The 20252-nt window shown below is 49.7% G+C and overlaps 1 protein-coding gene across 5 annotated transcripts in view; it reads right to left on the reverse strand.

Annotated features, from left to right (window-relative positions):
• Positions 1-20252, reverse strand: part of LOC142818185 (galactosylgalactosylxylosylprotein 3-beta-glucuronosyltransferase 1) — a 72399-nt gene that overhangs the window by 21890 nt on the left and 30257 nt on the right. For 3 of the 5 annotated variants that reach the window (XM_075916408.1, XM_075916405.1, XM_075916407.1), the window contains exons 2-4: positions 9813-9935; positions 9531-9677; positions 5039-5547 (exon numbers count right to left, since the gene is read on the reverse strand). In XM_075916408.1, the coding sequence (XP_075772523.1) occupies positions 5039-5547; positions 9531-9677; positions 9813-9816 (660 nt within the window). In that variant the 5' untranslated portion in view covers positions 9817-9935. Of the gene's footprint in view, positions 1-5038; positions 5548-9530; positions 9678-9795; positions 9936-20252 lie in introns of all 5 variants that reach the window. The other 2 variants (XM_075916409.1, XM_075916410.1) reach the window with 2 other exon arrangements.

Here is a 20252-nt window from a genome sequence, read left to right on the forward strand (position 1 = left end):
ACAACCTCTCTTGGAGGCCTATTCCCGCACGCAACTGCCATGATAACGATCAAGTTTTTCCTGATATCTCACCCTAAATCTCCCTGGGTGCAGGCTGCACCCATTACTTTTAGTGGACATGGAGAACAATCGATCACAGTCCTCTTCATTGCAACCCTTAACATACTGGGAGATCTATCAGGTTCCCCCTCAGTCTTCTCTTCTCAGATTAAACATGCCCAGATTTTTTTTAAGCCTTTCATGTGTCAGGTTTTCTATCCTTTGATCATTTTTGATGCTCTCCTCTAAATACTCACGACCCTTTACATCAGTAAAAGATGTATCATTGTTGGATGCTATAAGACATTGGAAATAAAGCCGTCTGAGGTTCAGTGTAGAGGTTATCACATCTCCAGGCAAGGCGTAGGCGGAGGTGCACTACAGATCAAGCCCCGTTTGATGCTTATCTTCTGTAACAGCTAGATGAGTGTGCACGTGCGTGTACACACAAACACGCCGCGCAAACATGATTGTCCAGAAAGAGGAATCACGAAAGGGCCTGGATAAATTCAGTCCCCACTCAAAGCCACTTCTGGAAGGAAACTGTGGAACCCGTCCGGGTTTGAGATTTTAGCCGCATCTCCCAGCTGAGTCAGAAAAACCAGGGAGCCCACGTGTCTCTGGATGCTACAAACAGGCAACCGCTGTCACCGGTCTTACAGCCTAGGTTTGGCCAACTCAACGGCAGAGTCTGCAGGGTGATGCTTTTCAGAACAGACAAGCAAAGAAGTATTGACAAACGCCTGCTTTTCATGCGTGTGCGGCAGCCTGGGGAGACAATCGCACAGTGTCTCTCTGAACAAAATGTCCTGCAAGAGCAGCCATTGTACTGCCCGGCTTTGCTCAGAGAACGCTGAAAGGGGGCTATTTACTCTGAGGGAGGCCATGGATAAATGCCAGAGACAGAGTTTAAGTAATAAAGACACTGAGGCGGGGACACAGAAAACGAGGGAAAGCCCAGTGACGCCTGAAGTAAGATGGTACAAGCCAAATGAAGGACCCGGGGAAGATGCTGCAGAGCCAGGGTCAGGGTGAAGTTCCCCTGTGCAGCATGGGGAAGCACAAAGCCAAGACACAACTTCACCCCCGATGCAAAGACTTTGGAGGAATGTAAATGGCAGCCAAACTGGTGCTCTGCACAGGGGGGAGCTTCCCCAGCCCCAGGGGCCATGCTGCAGCTGAGCCAGGGAAAGCCTCTCTCAGTACATGCGAGCTGGGTGAGGTGCAAGGGGTCCTCCCTAAGGGTACGTCCAGACCACATGCCTCTGGCGACACAGGCATGTAGATTAGGCTACCTGGCATAGGAAAATGAAGCAGCGATCCGGGCAAATATAAACCGGTAAGTCTAACTTCAGTACCGGGCAAATTAGTCAAAACAATAGTAAAGAATAAAATTGTGAAGCATGTAGAAGAACATAATTTGTTGGACAAAAGTCAACATGGTTTCTGTAAAGGGAAATCCTGTCTTACTAATCTGTTAGAGTTCTTTGAAGGGGTTAACAAACATGCAGACAAGGGGGATCCAGTAGATATAGTATACTTAGATTTTCAGAAAGCCTTTGACAAGGTCCCTCACCAAAGGCTCTTGTGTAAATTACATTGTCATGGGATAAGAGGGAAGGTCCTTTCTTGGATTGAGAACTGGTTAAAAGACAGGAAACAAAGGGTAGGAATAAATGGTAAATTTTCAGAATGGAGAAGGGTAACTAGTGGTGTCCCCCAAGGGTCAGTCCTGGGACCAATCCTGTTTAACTTATTCATAAATGATCTGGAGAAAGGGATAAGCAGTGAGGTGGTAAAGTTTACGGATGATACCAAACTGTTTAGGATAGTCAAGACAGAAGCAGACTGTGAGGGACTCCAAGAAGATCTCACCAAACTGAGTGATTGGGCAACAAAATGGCAGATGAAATTTAATGTGGATAAGTGTAAAGTAATGCACATCGGGAAAAATAACCCAACTATACGTACAGTATGATGGGGGCTAATTTGGCTACGACAAATCAGGAAAGAGATCTTGGAGTTATCGTGGACAGTTCTCTGAAAACTTCCACGCAGTGTGCTGCGGCGGTCAAAAAGGCAAATAGGATGCTAGGAATTATTAGGAAAGGGATAGAAAATAAGACCCAGAATATCTTACTGCCCCTGTATAAAACTATGGTACGCCCACATCTTGAATACTGTGTACAGATGTGGTCTCCTCACCTCAAAAAAGATATTTTGGCCTTGGAAAGGGTTCAGAAAAGGGCAACTAAAATGATTAGGGGTTTGGAACGGGTCCCATATGAGGAGAGGTTAAAGCAACTGGGACTTTTCAGTTTAGAAAAGAGGAGGCTGAGGGGGATATGATAGAGGTCTATAAAATCATGAGTGGTGTGGAGAGGGCCGATAAAGAAAAGTTATTTATTAGTTCCCATAATACAAGGACTAGAGGACACCAAATGAAATTAATGGGTAGCAGGTTTAAAACTAATAAAAGGAAGTTCTTCTTCACGCAGCGTGTAGTCAACCTGTGGAACTCCTTGCCAGAGGAGGCTGTGAAGGCTAGGACTATAATAGATTTTAAAGAGAAGCTAGATAATTTCTTGGAGGTTAGGTCCATAAAAGGCTATTAGCCAGGGGATAAAATGGTGTCCTTGGCCTCTGTTTGTCAGAGGCTGGAGAGGGATGACAGGAGACAAATCGCTTGATCATTGTCTTCGGTCCACCCTCTCTGGGGCACCTGGTGCTGGCCACTGTCGGCAGACAGGATACTGGGCTAGATGGACCTTTGGTCTGACCCAGTACGGCCGTTCTTATGTTCTTAAATAATCGCCGTTTCATTTAAATTTAAATGGCTGCCGCGCTGAGCCAATCAGCTGTTTGTCAGCTCAGCGCGCTAGTCTGGACGCTCCGCGGTCGACATCAAAGGCATTTGTTGACCTCCCCGTTATGCCTCGTGGGATGAGGTTTACCGGGGAGGTTGAGAAATGCCTTTGATGTCGACCGCGGAGTGTCCAGACAAGCGCGCAGATCCAACAAACAGCTGATCGGCTCAGCGTGGCAGCCATTTAAATTTAAACGAAGCAGCAATTATTTAAATCTCCACTTCATTTTCCTATGCCGTGTAGCCTAATCTACATGCCTCTGTCGCCAGAGGCATGTAGTCTAGACGTACCCTAGGTGTCCAAGGAAGGAGTATTTGTAGGCTGGTGGCAAACAGTGACAGCTGTTCCCCAACCCAATGGGAATGGGGAGAAAATTCAAACTAGCTGTGGAGCATCCACCGGCCACTTATGTGAAACGTTGTGCAGCTCTGTTGGCTCCCAGTCCGAGACTTGCACCCCATGCCCATCCTTGAGAACAATCCCATTGGCTTCAGCTCAACTACTTGCATGAGTCACAGTGGCAGCGTCGGGCCTTTAGGGCATTGTTGGAACTCCTTCTGGCATAGTTTAAGACAGTGTTTCTTAAACTTTTGAAGACCGAGGAACACCAAGCAATTTTTTTTTATGAGGAACGCCAAAGATTTTTTGTTGAGCAAAAAAAAAAGAATTCGGTTGTTCTCCATGGCACACCTCCTACTGCCTTGCGGCACACCACTGTGCCACGGAACACAGTTTAAGAAACACTGGTTTAAGAGGTCACCAACGTCCTTCGAGCCTATCCCCTTGGATCTCGCTGCAATAAACCCCATTGCTCCTTCTTCAGGTGCTGAAGCCATTTACTCCACAGCTGCCCTTAACTGAGCCATCTCCAACACAGTCACTGCTTTACGGTCATTAGAAGGCATATTACAGCCATCTAGACCTGTCTCACACATTTACATTCCTCTATGCTTAGGCCCAGCGGGACCAGGGAAGGTTTCACAGCCGATGCGCTGCCAGACAGCACTAATTAAGCAAGAAGCAACTGTGGCATGTACCTCCTACAGCTTTGCAAAGTGGAGAAAGGGGACTGGAGGAGGCAACCAAGTAGCTGCTGCACCCTGAACAGCCAAAATGGTGCCTTCTATTTAAGACAATTAAGCGCCTGATCCTGCGAGAGGATTAATGTCCTGTGTGAAGTTGTCCTCAATTTCCACTGTGATCAGTGAAGCAGTCTAACGAGTCTAGATGGGGGCAGGGAGTTCACAGGGGGAGCAGCAGAGACCTGGGGCTGATTGCAAGGAAGTGGTAACTGAGGGTCACAGTTAAAGTTGGTCAATTTCTTTTTTTTTTTACCAAAAGGTCTTATTGTGACAATATATGTGCGCAATGTTTCCCAGATGCACGTCTGTTGCACTGAATTTGTTTCAAACCCACCTCCCCAAAATATTTAAGAAAAAACAAACACTTTGCTTTTACATTTGTTAAATGAAACACATTTGTTCAAAATGACTGTTTTGAACCCTTGAATTTTTTAAAATGTTAAAAAAAAAATGGCCAGAAATCTGGGTCGAAATTTCCCCCCCAACTTTTTGATTCACCAAATTTAAAAAACAAACAAACCAGTTTGCTCCAAAGTGAATTTCTGGTTTTAAGTTTTCGGCACCACCAGTAAATTGAGCAATCGGTTCTTTGCCTAGCTCTGGTCACCATCGGGAACACTTATTACATGGCTCCAAGAGGATGGGCTTGGTGCCTGGCATGAACCGCAACGCCCAGCACCTCTGCACTCTCATCCACAGACCCTCAGCCTGCAGGTTGGGTTTGCACTTCTTGGTCCTTCAGACATTAGCAAAGGTGCCCCATTTGCACTGCCTGGTACACAGTCACCAGGGCATGTTGAGAAGGGTTCAAATGACATTGCTGGGGGTGTATTTACTTAAACTGAGAGGCCGTGACAAGCCACGGGCTCCGGTGAGCGTGTGACTGTTACCTGCCGGCTGGAGCATGCCGCTGACTCCACATGCCTTGTCATGCTGCACTGCAGGCGGTCACCTTGGTACGGATGCTCCTGGGCTCAGCTCGCAGGGACCCATGCGTAGGCCTGCGAACTGAGAGCCGGGCCGGAGAGGCTGGCCCTGTCTGTGTCTTACCTCCTCGAAGAGCTCCAGGCTGTAGGTGTTATCGTCGTCGGCGAAGTAAACAATCCCAGGCTGACTGCTGTTTTTGTTAAAAGTCTCTCTCAGCCACCGCAGGGCCAGGTTCCTCTGCATGGTCCCCCGGGGAATGCGGGGGTCCCTCATGTCCCCCCGCAACTTGTAGTTGCGGGGCGTCTCCACGTTCAGGTGGGTGTAGTTCAGCCCTGTGTCCCGCAGCAGCCGGGTGACGAGAGGCGTGCGCCGCTGAGAGTCCTCCACCAGGATCCAGTGCAGGTTGGGCACGTGCAAGAGGGTGTTGGCCAGGCGCGTCAGCTCTGCCTTTTGCACCGGCCGGCTGTAGGTGGGGGTGATGACGTGGATGGTGGGGAGGGTGTCCGACCACGGGGGTGGGCGGGTGTACACGTACTCTGTCCTCACCACCTCCACAATGTCGCGGTCCGACAGACAGTACTCCTTGGAGTCCGAGCCTTGGGCCAGATCACGCCGGGAGTCACCACCATCATCTGCACAAGGGCACGAGAGGAAGAGCACACAGTCATCGAACAGCCTCCTCGGCAAGGCCAGCGGTCAGCTTGCCAGCCCGGAAGTCACCCTCTTGGTCTGAGAGCAGAGGAGACAACTGGAAAACAAAGGCCTTTTGCAAGAAATCAAGAACCCCCAAGCCACATGGGCAAAGTTCAGACAGCTCCAGGCTAGCAGCAGGGAAGTGCTCAGAACAAGCAGCTTTAAGGGCCCAAAGAAACAGCAACCAAGCGCAACACCCGTGTGTAGAAAAACAGACACCCTGACATGGATACAGCCCCTTCCATCCCACAGTACTTCACATCCCGTGCCCCATAGAGCAGCTCCTGCTGCTGAGGCAGGACTCTGCAGCCATGCACAAATGCATTGCCGCAGATCAGGACAGCAAATGAAGAATGAAGAGACAAGATGGGTACACAGAACGGAGATGGCTGAAGTTCGGATTTGGCCCAGGTAATATTGGATCCACCTTACCAGGTGCCCAGGGTTGCCAGATGGTTTCAACAAAAACACTGGACACACTTGACATGACATCACAGTCTATATTGCATCTGATTTAGAAAATACCCGACATTTCTATTCTCTCATTTCTATTCTCTCAATTTGTTTCCCGAACAGAAAGCTGAAATACAGAACTGTCCGGTTCAAAACCGCACACCTGGCAACCCTAGGTATTTCTGAACTCCAACCACTCAGCTGGGATCTTGAAATAGGTCACCTTTTCACTTGACAAGTGTTTACATATCTCGGACTCTCATTCTGGGAAGTCCTAGGGCAGCGAGGGGCGACGTAGGCTGATGAAGGGGGCTGCATGAGTGGCCCCCTTTTTACTCAGTGGGCTGCAAGACTGTCATAGCCAAGACGGTCTCCCGGGACAGGGCAGTTTTGCAAACTGTGCTTGTGTACCTGGAATCTGTGGGGTGTGCCAATTGAGCACTGTGATTGGATGCAGAGGGATCATCCGGCTGTCAGTCAGCGTTGTGTGCGATCAGCACGCCCCTCACTTCACATTCCCTTGCTTGAAGCGCATGTAATATCGATAGGGAAAAAACCATGTGGATGAAAATCAGCAGTATCTGGAATCCCGTGCGTGAGCAATAGGGAACAAAATGTCTCGTGGGGCACATGCAGACCCCCGAAGGGCTGCATGCAGCTCTCGGGTCACAGATTGCTCACCTCTGGCTGAGGGTCTTTTGATGCATCTTTTATTTAGCTGTTGCAAAGTCCTAGTTAGGAATCTTGCCTGTATCTGTAATGTCCCGCAATAACATGACAACTCTTGCCCACAGAATTCTTCAGAATCCCCTGCCAAGAGTTTCACTCTACATTGACTAAGACAAAATCAGCCCTCATATCTAGGCTTTGCTGTTTCAATTGATACTGTCCAAGTTATAAAAAAGCACAAATGTTTCTTTTTAACATTTTTCAGATTTTTGCCTATTTACATTTTCATAGTGGTGGGGCTCAGAATAATTATTTAATGACAGCAGATGTTAAGATTCAGAACAGCAAAGCTCCGTAACTGCTCAAACACACATTGTCGGCATCGCGTGTCAAAATACACAAAGTAAACATCCTTAAATCAACATTCTAATCATTTCTCCAGCAGCGTTTTTGCTACTGTGCCTAGCTGCACATCTCGATTATTATGGATGGAAACATTTTGTGAGTGTGTGTGTTCACGATAATACTGATGTTTACCAACAAAAAATGAAATCCTTCCAAGCCTACTCATGTGCTTGCCATTTTCAGGGCACTGCAGCCCTGCCGTCAGATCTATAATTATGCTAGGAATGATCAAACTTAATGACAGATTGCAACACTTACGGTCCAGAGTGTAAGCCAGCCATTGCCTGCAGGGCATGTGATAACAATCCACAACGGGGTTCTGATACTTCCCAAGAGTGTTTAGTACCAGAGGTCAAAAGGATACAGGATTAGAGGGACCATAAGTCTGACTCACTAGAACAATTCCTACGTTCTTGGCGTATCCTTATCTGTTATTCTGCGTTACCCATCACCCTGGACGTTGGAGCAAACACCACAAGTGACTTCAGACCCACTATGTCAAGTAGCTGAGCATCCCATCTCCAGTGAAAACCGAAGGGCGGGTAGGCTGTTCAGCACCTGCCAGGATCAGGCCCTGTCTCCGAAAAGTTACACCCACTTTGCACATCCCAGCTGTCTGGGACTCTGAAACCCGGGAAGCAATTCACACCCTGCACAAAGCGCGAAACATATTTGATAGCGCAGCGGCGGAACATGATTAGACAGAGTGGAACTGGGCCAGGGCATGTGGGATCATCATTAGTCATCGCCTGTGGGTCAAGAAAGACCTCAGCTTTAAGTCCTCTGGCCCTTCCATGCCACACACACTGTGGGACCATCACTGATTTGCTCTCCTCATCTCTGGCGCCTCCCACACAAGGCTCTTAAAGCTGCTCTAAGGAAAGCCACTGTCTTCACACACACCCCTTGTACAGATGGGGAAACTGACGTACGGAGCATAGAAGCACTTGGCCCAGGGTGTCACACTGAATCAGAAGCAGAGCTGGGAACAAGACCCAGTTCCACTCCTGGGCCACAGGAGGCCACTGTTCACAGAAGTGTCTCCTAGCTTCCCAGGCACTGGGCTGAGCCCGGAGGGGTGGGGAGACGTAACAGCATCACTACACGAGCCTTTCAATTCCAGTGTTCGCTCTGTGGTGCTGCGCTCCCCCAGGCCGTGGAGTGAGCTCTGGCCCAACTGACCCTCTCACTGAGGGACAACTATAACCTAAGAGCTGCCCTAGGCACTTGTGTGACAGAAGCCCCCTTCTCCTCCAGGTCGTCTAAGGACGGGGGGGGGGGGGCTGAAGCTGCTCAGAAGGTCTTTGATCTGCTGGCAGATTTAAATAGCACATCGGCCCACAGGTGGGGAGTAAGGCAAAGCCACCCCAAAGAGAGGAGCAGGGCACCTGGAGACAGAAAAGTCAAGGGAGGCGCGTTTAGAGCTTGAGATGGAGAAATGGAGCTTACAGACACACCAGCGCTCCTCTCCAAGATGGAAGCCAGGAGACAGTGGGTCCAGTGAAAAGACAGAGAGGGGAGGGCGGCTACTGTGTTGAACGAGAGGGCGTCTTTCTGATACGGCTTGTGCTCCTGGGGCATTGCTGCCACTGAAAACAGAGCAAAGATCCACTCCCTCAGAACCGCCCAGCCACACCCAATCTCCCTTACTCCGGACCGGAATGCCACTCTGGGCTTTGGGTGCCCGGCCATGTAGACGCTGCCCCTCTCCTGACGGTCTACTCCAGATGCTGAGACGAGCAGGGAGCCCTGTGCTCCCTCTCCCCAGGCCTGTGCATCTCAGCCCGAGCCCCTCAACTCTGGAATGCAGAACCCAGCCTCCCGCTGGAAGGCCCCTGCCCAGGGGCGCTGGAACAATTTGTGCAGTGGGGCATTGACCCAAACTGTGCACCCTGCCCGCAATGGAAACCACTGCCAGTAGGGGGTGCTGCCGCACCACCCGCACCCCTCCTGCCAGCACCCTGGCCACTGCTCTTTCCCCTGCCAGATCTTTTCTGCTGCATTTGGCAGCATCGCTTCAGCTGCTGTTTTTATTACCAAATGGGTGGTCAGTGCCTGCAGGGACCGTCAGAAGGGCTTTCCTCTCCCCTCTGGAGCCGGACGCCCGGCGATGGCTTCCTGGGAGTAGGAAACACAGACACCGGGCAGCGGGCGGCATCTTCTCTCAAGGCTCTGTCCTACGGCCTCCGAGACAGGCGCCAACAGGATAAACTACCCGGCTGCCAAGCCACAGGCCTGGCGCTTTGCACGAACCCCTCCCCCCCGCACTGGGCTCTCCCTGTAACGGAGAGGGGAGGCTGCTGGCTGAGCACGGGCCACACGTGGAGATGAGCATGGTGCCACGAGAGGGATGGAATGAGACATGGGGATGTGGCATGGGCGGGGCGGTTCTCACCCTTGTGCACTGCAAGCAGGGGTGCAATGGTGCTCTGGTGCCAGACGGTGATTAACAGCGTCCAGGGCAGGACTATCAGCACGATAGCCAGGATGTCTCTTCTCTTCGGCATCTCCAAGACTGACTGGACCCACAGCTCCTCATTACCTGACAGCGAAAACCCCAGAGACAGAACAGCAGAGCACATGGAGAACAGAAATAAATGGGCAAGAAGGAACAGGGACAGAGAGAGAGCAGCAAAGGCAGCACAGCTCGCAGGTCTTACCAGCGCTCACAACCCACCCATTGCAGAAGCAGGTTCGGAGAGGCCGCGGCTGCAGGGGCTGGAGGCCGAGCAGGGAGCGTTTTCACGGGGCGCCGCCAGAGCCGCCCGGGGGAGCTTCAGGGACCCCTCGGGAAGGAAACCTAAAAACACAAAGCAAAGGAGAATAGGCAGAGAGAAGCCCCAAGGACGCGGGGAACTGCCAGGGTGCTCAGGGCTTTGCATTCACAGCAATCACGCCAGTGCCAGCGTGCAAGACCCGGCAGTGTCTCTGAGCCCTCCCCCAGCCAGAGATGGACACCTGGGAATGAGCTCCAGGCAAATATCCATGTGTTTGGATCCCAGTGCGTCCCCAGCATTCTGCACTTGCCATCGCAGCCTCTTCTCCCCTGCAGGAGCCCTGCAGCAGCTCCCCAGGCTGCACGAAGTCTCCACAGCCACACTGGCCTCAGCAGACTGCAAATCGGCTTTGCTACGGGCGAACTAACAGGCCAAGCAGCAGGGCCTGTGGGCGAGAGAAAGGCCAGCCTTCCCCGCCGCCACACGTTCCCAGCTTTGCACAGACAAAAGGAGCAATCCAGGAGTGCCCGAGCGAATCACTAGCGAGCCGGGAAGAGGCACTAGCGAGCCTTTTGCACCAGAGCATCTTGGCACCCTCCCCCAAGGTGTGGGTCCATCGTACAGGCAGGGAAGCAGAGCCCCACAATGACTCGGTGGCTTGTCCAGTGTGTAAATCATCGGCAGAGGCAGGAGCTGGCGCCCAGACCTGTGCTCTGACCACTCAGCGGCGCTGCTCTCTGCCAGGTGGTGGACGTGGCAGAGAATCCAGTGCTGCCCCCATGTGACGGAGGAGCTTCACTCCGATGCGACTGGGGAGGTTGCCGCAATGACACGGGTTACTCTGCACTCCACCTGTCGCTGTAAAAACCTCAGGCCAAATCTCCCAGCCCCTCCCACTTCCACGTCTGCCGCCTGGAAGAGACAGTCCCCAGCCGCCTGTCTCTTGTCCTCCTGCAGACTCGCTCTGTGTTCATTTCTCCCCTCTCGGCACTGCCAGGCCTGGGGTACATGAAGCTGCCACACGGGCTTAGTCGGATTCAATAGGAGCACCCACACGTTTGAAGCAGACTGTATTTGATCTGGGTGTTATCTTGGCAAGCCGCACACAGCACTTAGCCGGCACACGCAGGGCGGACAGTTTGCAAACACAGAAGCAGTTTAGTGCTCTTACTCCCTGGGGGGATGCATTAGCCAGCCGCACCAAACCCCTGCATTGCTACTGCATATTGCAAAGGCCTTGTAGGGACTGGACCACAACAATAGGGTCCATAATGCCAGCATACCCTTCAGAGGGCACGTACCCTAGGCCTCGTTCAAGCCCTTTATCACAGGATGCTTTCTGCATCGTCAGAGCCTCCGCTGACCCTGGGGAAAGGGCGGACCCCGGTGACGCTCCAGGGGCCTGCAAAGGATCAGGCAAGCGGCAGACGGTGGTGGAAGATGTGGCCAGCCCTACAGAGACGGCATAAAACAGAACCACATTCACCTACTGGAACCGAGCTTCCTAGCGCCCCGTCATTGACACCAACAGGAACAGGCTTGCACAGGCGGTGCCCTGGAGATGCTGTGTGTGGCCAAACGCTCCCTGTTGCTCAGAAAGCGCCTCCCGCTGCTCCAGAGCCATTTCGCCTGCATCATACCCAATGACAGACAGACCCTGCAATCCATGCAGCTGCCCGTGGGCGGGAAAGGGAGCTGGATGGAGCACATGCATGGAGGAGAGCACATGCAGCTCCTTCCGCATGGCCTTAGTCAGCATTGATTCCCTATAACTGGCAGCCTAGTGCTTCACAGTTCCCATGTCAGCTGTCTACCGGGCTGGCTCGCCAGCTGCCAGAGATCAATGCAGCCCGCTCCATGTCCATTGGGGCTAGCTGGTGAGTTTGGTTTGCCCGCATTCTCCCAATGGCAGGAGAAGGTGCAGAGTTCATGGGCACTCTGCCATAGAAACACCTTCCTTAATAAGCCTCAGATCTGCTGGAATCCAGGGCTCCTGGCAAGCCACAAGTGCCTCCAGAGCTCCACCAGCTTCACAGGCACGGTACGTAAGCAACGCCGCTTTGCCCCGCCCCGCCCTTCCAGCATGACGTGCGAGGAAATGCTGTTCTGGAAACAGCAGGAGGTCTGGGATTCCGGGGATGAATCCCTGGCCACCCTAGTGTAGCATGGCTGAACAGCAGCTCATGAAACATTCTCCCCTGGAAAGGAGGGTTCTCATACAGGACTCATGATGCTGGCCAGAATCATTCACTTGTCCATCCTAATCATAGAATCCTAGGGTGGGAAGAGACCTCAGAAGGTCAAGTCCAGCCCCCTGCCCAAGGCAGGACCAATCCCAACTAAATCAACCCAGCCAAGCCAAGACTTAAAAATCTCTAGGGATGGAGATTCCACCCCCTCCCTAGGGAACCCATCCCAGTGCTTCACCTCCCTCCTAGTGAAATAGTTTTTCCTAATATCCAACCTAGACCTCCCCACTGCAATGTGAGCCCATTGCTCCTCGTTCTGCCACCTGTCACTACTGAGATCAGCCTCTCTCCAGCCTCTTTGGAACCTCCCTTCAGGAAGTTGCAGGCTGCTCTCAAACCCCCCCTCACTCTTCCCTTCTGCAGACTAAACAAACCCATGGTCCCCTGTTTTCTCCCAGCCTACCCCTCACCAGGCAAGGGGGAAATGCCACCCAAATTCATACAGTTTCTACCTTAGTCTCTTCTAACCCTTCCCCCTTAAGGCGTTCCTCCACTGCAATGCCAGCCAGCCACCCCTGCTTGGCAAGCCATAAGGAGTGCGGCTTTCCGGCTCAGCTGTTCGTTTCATCCGTATCTCATACTCCCAAGTCACCCTGGTCCTTGACTGGGCTTCCTTGGCACCACAACAACAATCCCACTGAAGGCTGGAAAAGGCGCAACAGGACCAGAGGGCAGTGAGCACAGAATGGGGTCTCCGTGGAATGGGACAGCCCCATGCAGAGAAGAGCAAGGAGAATGCCCCACTTCTCTAGTGGGGTACCCCAACCTTGCTAGGCCTAGGAAGGGCTCCTATAGGGCAGCCTGCTTATGCTCCCTTTCCTTTAGGTGGTGGCTTGACATAGGAAGGAAGGAATCCATCTGTTGGAGGAATTCCCCAGCTCATGTTTCCCATTCGGATTCAGAAAGCCAAGTCACAGGGTCACAATCAGACCATGACCCCTGCTCCCCCACTGAAGGGCAGCTATGGCTGGGCGTCTGCTTCTGGGCAGGTCCCTGGGGGCTCTCAAGTTGTCTCCTTTACGCCAGGTGTCTGCAGCCTCAGTTGCTTGTCAACGTTCAGAAACGCTCCCTGCCTTTCATTCAGCAGGGAAGACGTTTGCTCAGTGCTATTCAACGGATACGATTTTATAGACTACCTTCCAAAGTCTGAGCGAAGGACATTATGTGAACTCACCTGGCACAACCAGAAGTGGTGTAAGCATTAGATTTAAACAAGGCTCTCAAGACACGGTTATGCAATTGAGGGAGCCAGTGCAGAGCTGGGTCTGCTTAATAAAAAGCTATGCTGCTACATTGCCCAGTGAACTCTGGAAAAAACAAGGTGAAATTCACTCTGCCGCATGCATCAACTGTGATCGACACGCTGTCTGGCTCATGCCCTGTAGAGTGAGGGTCTGTATCTCTTGTTTTTGTTTTTTAAAAATAGGTATTATGGTAATTTGGGTTTATTGTATTGTAATTCTTGTTATCCAGATCAATATCCAAGCTCTTAACTCCAGTGGTATCTTGCAGCAATAAGTGATTTGAATATTCATGTACATTCTATTAAAATTATGTTTATATTAAATTTCCTGTAAGCATTCCCGCACACAAACCAGGAAACCCAAACACAACGGCATTAGGGCCGTGCATAAGAAATAGACGGTGAAACTGACTAAATGCCAGATTGCAGATCAAAGCAGCCTTGTTTCAAAAATTAACAAGTGGCAGAGTTTAGGTTGGGTCAAGTCAATATTAAAAAAAAAAACCCATTCCATAATTATCCTTCCGTGCTGTAATGTGCTGACCGTGCGCATTGCTGCTCCCTCCTGGGTGGAATTAGAACTCCTCCACGTGTGCCAGTCACGCTTGCAGCAAATCAAAACCAAGGGTGGGGAAAAAAAAGGCTTTTCTGCCTCAAAAAGAAACACTTGTGTTTTGTTCGGATTTTTTTTTAATAAAAAAGCGATTTTTTTCTTTTGTTCTGAGTTGAAAATGTGTTTAGTTTCAGTTTTCACAAACTCAAATCTTCATCTCTGGCAGTGTGGGTGAGAAACCCATTTTCTCCCCTCCCCTCCCCTCTTTAGGAGAGAGAAAAGAAAAGACGGGAACTCAAACCTAAAATGAGAACCAAAATGAAACGACTGGAGATCACAAGAGAACCTGCCTGGGGACCAGGTTATCCCATCACTGACATGGCAGGAGTCTGGCCACCGTCAGAAAGGAAGGCCCAGACGGTGCTACCCACTCTACTTTCAAACAGGCCAGTTTGAAAGGTGACTGTTCTTACAAAACTTGCATTTGGGGCCAAGCCTGAGCTCCGTTCCCTGCTATCAAATACCAGTTTAAACTGAATTGACATTTTCGGAGTCTCCCCTTTGTACGGAAAATGAAACTGGGGGGATGAATTAGATAAATTAGAAGAAACTTAAAAACAACAAATGGTCTGGTAGCTGTGGAAGAAAACAAGCCTTCACTCTGCGTTTGTGAGCAACAAGTCGTCAGAGACAGTTTATTCCAGCAATATTGCCAGGGAAGGAGCTACTGCTAGGCAGATCATCAAATACAAAACAATCAGAAGCCAATAGATATACTGTCCGTTATATATAATAACAATCAACAATTATTCCCCTTTCCATAACAATTCCCTTCAGACGCCACCTTATCACAAGGTCTTCACTAGAGTCAGCATTCTATCCTGATCTTAAAGAGAGAGGCCAGAGGCGAAAACAGCATCACTCACAGCTCTCGCGTTATTAGGTCTCAGAGGGTCTGTCTACACTACAGCACTAATTCGAACTAACTTAATTCGAATTAGTTAATTCGAACTAAGCTAATTCGAACTAACGCATCCAGACTAAAAAACTAGTTCGAATTAGCGTTTTGTTAATTCGAACTAGCATGTCCACATTGAGTGGACACTGAACCGAGGTTAAGGATGGCCGGAAGCAGTGCTGGCAGGGCATCAGATTAGGACTTAGAGCGTGGAGCTGCTGTCTCAGGCTAGCCGAGGGCTTAAAGGGACCCGACCCCCACCCCGGACAGACAGTTCTCAGGGGTTCCCCGCTTGCAAAGCAGTCCTGGCTTGGAGTGCCCTGAGTGCCCACACTCGGCACATCACAGCACTCGGCCATCAGCCCGGCTGCACTTGCCGCAGGCTGCCATCCGGGGGGGGGGTCAATCGGGGGGCTGCAGGAGAGCTTCCACCCCGAGGAGCCCGCAGAGCCACCCCAGTCCTCCCCATTGGGGGCTCGTGCCCCATTCCTCCCTCACCCCCTTCCACTTACCCCTCCCTAGCCCCCCTTCCTGATGTACAAAATAAAGGACACGTGTGTTCAAAAATAGAAACTCTCTTTATTGAACAAAACTCGGGGAGACTGGGAAAAGGAGGTGGGAGAGGGGAAGAGAAAGGGTGGGAGAGGGGAGGGCAACTAAAATGATCAAGGGTTTGGAACAGGTCCCATATGAAGAGAGGCTAAAGAGACTGGGACTTCTCAGCTTAGAAAAGAGGAGACCGAGAGGGGATATTATAGAGGTCTATAAAAGCAAGAGTGGTGTGGAGAGGGTGCATAAAGAAAAGTTCTTCATTAGTTCCCATAATAGAAGGGCTAGAGGACACCAAATGAAATGAATGGGTAGCAGGCTTCAAACTAATAAGAGAAAGTTCTTCTTCACAAAGCAAATAGTCAACCTGTGGAACTCCTTGCTGCAGGAGGCTGTGAAGGCTACAACTAGAACAGAGTTTAAAGAGAAGTTAGATAAATTCATGGAGGTTAGGTCCATGGAATGGTATTAGCCAGGGGGTAGAAATGGTGTCCCTGGCCTCTGTTTGTGTAATGCTGGAGATGGATGGCACGAGACAAATGGCTTGGTCATTGTCTTCGGTCCATCCCCTCCAGGGTCCCTAGTGTTGGCCGCTGTCGGCAGACAGGCTACTGGGCTAGATGGACCTTTGGTCTGATCCAGTATGGCCATTCTAAGCTCAGGGTTCAGGGTCGGGGGTCTCACTGGACCACCTTGATTTTCATGCAATCCTGCTCCTGGGTGGCCAGGCTGGCAGCTCTCCTGCCCTAGACGGCCACTTTCCTGTGCCTAGTGCGGAGGTCGTGGATGAGGTCCACGATCTCCGCACTAGACCAGTTGGGCGCCCTCCTCTTGCGGACCTGGGCAGGCTCCCGGGAGCCGCCAGCCTGGTCCCAGGAAGAGGTGGCGGGCTGGGCGGCAGCGGGTGGCTGGCTCGAGCCGTGCCAGGTGCAGGGTCTGCTGGCTGGGTGCTGGCAGGCTTGCACCTGGCACGGGCACCGTAGCCAGCCCGTGCCCCTTTAAGGGCTCTGGGGCCGGGAGGGAGGGAGGGAGGCAGAAGAGGTTCCCTGGTGGTGCCCAGAGTGGCCACCAGGGAAAGCTGGGAAGGGCTAGCCTCCCACTAGTTCGAATTAAGTGGCTACACAGCCCTTAATTCGAACTACTTAATTAGAACTAGGCGTTAGTCCTCGTGGAATGAGGTTTACCTAGTTCGAATTAAGCGCTCCGCTAATTCCAATTAAGTTCGAACTAGCGGTTTGCCTGTGTAGCGCCTGTCAAAGTTAATTCGAACTAACGTCTGTTAGTTCGAATTAACTTTGTAATGTAGACATACCCAGAGTTAGCATGAGTTAGGCCAACCAGCCTCAAAATGGCTGCATACAAATCCCTTTGCTTCTGCATAGCACTTTATAGACTAACTAACCATATAGATGGTATCACGAGCTTTCGTGGGCACATGATCCCATCTACATGTTTTGTTAGTCTATAAAGTGCTACCAAACCATTTGTTGTTTTTTAAGTTTAGCCTGTTCCGACTAACTCAGCTACCCCATGAAGCTTCTGAACAAATTAGAAGGTAATTCCCAGTTATAATTTTCATGGACCATAATTAATGTAACTGCAAATGGGCCTGTCTCACTGGTAAAAATCCACTTGGTTCCAATGGGAGCTGCACAATAGGAACGGACCCACAACTTCAGTGGAGTTGAGCATCACACTACGTCATGTGTGTTTGGCACAAAAATATTTCAACTCAGTGAGGAGCCCAAAGACATAAGACTAGGTTTCAGCCAGCTTTCATCCCAAAAGTGAGATGACAACAAATTCTTCCTTTTCAGTCGTATCATTTATCCAAGGATCTCAAAAGTGCTTCATGTACATTAGCGAACAGAGCTTCATAATGCTTGCTGTTCTAGAGAAGCTCTATTTTTCCCATTTTTATAAATGGGCTAACCGAAGCACACAGCACTTAAGAGATTTTTGCCCAAGGTCACACAGCAAGCCAGGAACAGAGCTGCAAACAGCCCTGATACCCAGCTCATTGCTCTAACTACGGTAAAACACAAGAAATGTAAATAACTGGCTACCAAATGGGCAATTCCTGACAAGTGCAGGTTTGGCTGCCGGGGGAGAACTGGAAGAGGGGAGCAGGGGATGTTGCTGGAAGACGTTTCATTTGAGATTTTGGTATTTGGTGGAGATGGCCTGTAAAACACAATCTAAAAATAAAGTTAGCAGTAAAACCTCTTGCTCACTAATTACTCTGGAAGCCATTTCTGCCTAAACCACCTTCACTTTAATGGGGGCTATTAGAAGTCTAGTAGCAGGATTGTGAAACGAATTACTGTGCCGTTATTAAGCAGCGCAGAATAGGCACACTTTCCTTTAAAGGTCCCAGAGCCGGGGTATAATAATAAGCACATGGGGGGGGGGGGGGGGTTAATCAGAGCTGCCAGCTTTAGCCTCAGACTTTACTCAGCGTGGGGCAGGAGAACTCAGAATTGCAGTGACCCTAGGAGGTCGTGTAATGGAGCAAGGGGAAATGGGCTACCCAGGCTTGAGCTGAGGGACCAAGATGCATCAAGCAAAGCTCAAATCAAATCAATGATTAGCGGCAGATCAAGCGATTCTATTGCCCACGGCTTCCCGCTCTGCTGTCCAGCAGAAAAACAAACTCAACCCAATAGCTGAACAGCTGCAATTTATCCCAAAGCACCAAAAATCTGTGGTGTCGAACCAGTGGCCCAAGAACACTCACCTCAGACAGCTGGTATCACAGTGCGGTGGGTGCACACTCTCTCTCTCTCTCTCTCTCTCTCTGCCCTGATTCAGTGAAGCTATACATATTCACTTATGCCAATACTTAAAGTAGGTGTTGTGCTAATATGGGACCTAGCAAGCAGTGCCTTCAGCCACAGAATCAGAGAGTCCTAGAACTGGAAGAAAAAACAGGACTATGTAGCACTTTAAAGACTAATAAGATGGTTTATTAGGTGATGAGATTTCGTGGGCCAGACCCACTTCCTCAGATCAAATAGTGGAAGGTTCTTCCACTATTTGATCTGAGGAAGTGGGTCTGGCCCACGAAATTTCATCACCTAATAAACCATCTTATTAGTCTTTAAAGTGCTACATAGTCCTGTTTTTTGTTTCAGCTACACCAGACTAACACGGCTACATTTTTATCACAAGAACTGGAAGGGACCTCAAGAGTCATTGAGTCCAGTCTCCTGCCCTCATGGCAGGACCAAGCACCATATAGATCATCCCTGACCAATATTTATCTAACCTGCTCTTAAATATCTCCAGTGATGGAGATTCCACAACCTCCCCAGGCCATTTATTCCAGTGTTTAACACACCTTAACAGGTAGGAAGTTTTTCCTAATATCCAATCTAAAGCTCCCTTGCTGCACTTTAAGCCCATTGCTTCTTGTTCTATCCTCAGAGGCCAAAGAGAACAATTTTTCTCCCTCCTCCTTGTGACACCCTTTTAGATACTTGAAAACTGCTATCATGTCCCCTCTCAATCTTCTCTTTTCTAAACTAAACAAGAGTTTAGTCTTCCCTCGTAGCTCATGTCCTCTAGACCTTTAATCATTTTTCTGTTCTTTGGACCTTCTCCAATTTCTCCATGTCTTTCTTGAAATGTGGTGCCCAGAATTGGACACAGTACTTGAATTGAGGCCTAATCAGTGCAGAGTAGAGTGGAAGAATGACTTCTCGTGTCTTGCTCACAACACTCCTATTAAGGAACCCGAGAATCATGTTTGCTTTTTTTTTTTGCAACAGTGTCATGCTGTTGACTCATATTTAGCTTGTGGTCCACAATGACCCTAGATCCCTTTCTGCAGTATGCGTGAAGTTGATTGTTCCTTCCTAAGTGGAGCACTTTGCATTTGTCCTTATTAAACTTCATCCTGTTTACCGCAGACCATTTTTCCAGTTTGTCCAGATCATTTTGAATTATGGCCCTGTCTTCCAAAGCACTTGCAACCCCTCCCATCTTCATATCATCTGCAAACTTAATAAGCGTACTCTATGCCAATATCTAAATTGTTGATGAAGATATTGAACAGAACCAGTCCCAAAACAGACCCCTGTGGAACCCCACTTGGTATGCCCTTCCAGCAGGATTGTGAACCATTAATAACTACTCCAGCCAGTTATGCACAAACCTTATCATAGCCCCATCTAGGTTGTATTTCCCTAGTTTACTGATAAGAAGGTCATGTGAGACCATATCAAATGTTTTACTAAAGTCTAGGTATACCATGTCCACCGCTTCTCCCTTATCCATAAGACTTGTTATGTTATCAAAGAAAGCTGATTGGTTTGACATGATTTGTCCTTTACAAATCCATGCTGCCTGTTACCTGACACCTTATTATCTTCCAGATATATGCAGATGAATTCCTTAATTGCATGCTCTATTATCTTTTCTGTCACAGAAGTTAAACTGACTGGTCTGTATTTTCCTGGGTTGTTCTTATTTCCTTTTTTATAGATGGGCACTATACTTGCCCCTTTCCAGTCTTCTGGAATCTCTCCTAACTTCCATGATTTTTCAAAGGTGATAGCTAGAGGCTCAGATGCCTCCTCTATCAGCTCCTTGAGTATTCTAGGATGCATTTCATCAGGCCCTGGTGACTTCAAGACATCTAACTTTTCTACGTACTTTTTAACTTGTTCTTTTTTTTATTTTAAACTTCTAAACCTACCCCATTTCCACTAGCATTCACTATGTTAGGCATCCCCTCACCATCAAACTTCTTGGTGAAAACCAAAACAAAGAAGCAATTAAGCACCTCTGCCATTTCCAAGTGTCCTGTTACTGTTTCTCCCTCTTCACTGAGCAATGCGTCTACCC

Source organism: Pelodiscus sinensis, unplaced genomic scaffold, assembly GCF_049634645.1.
Source record: "Pelodiscus sinensis isolate JC-2024 unplaced genomic scaffold, ASM4963464v1 ctg35, whole genome shotgun sequence".
In the NCBI taxonomy this organism is placed as follows: domain Eukaryota; kingdom Metazoa; phylum Chordata; order Testudines; family Trionychidae; genus Pelodiscus; species Pelodiscus sinensis.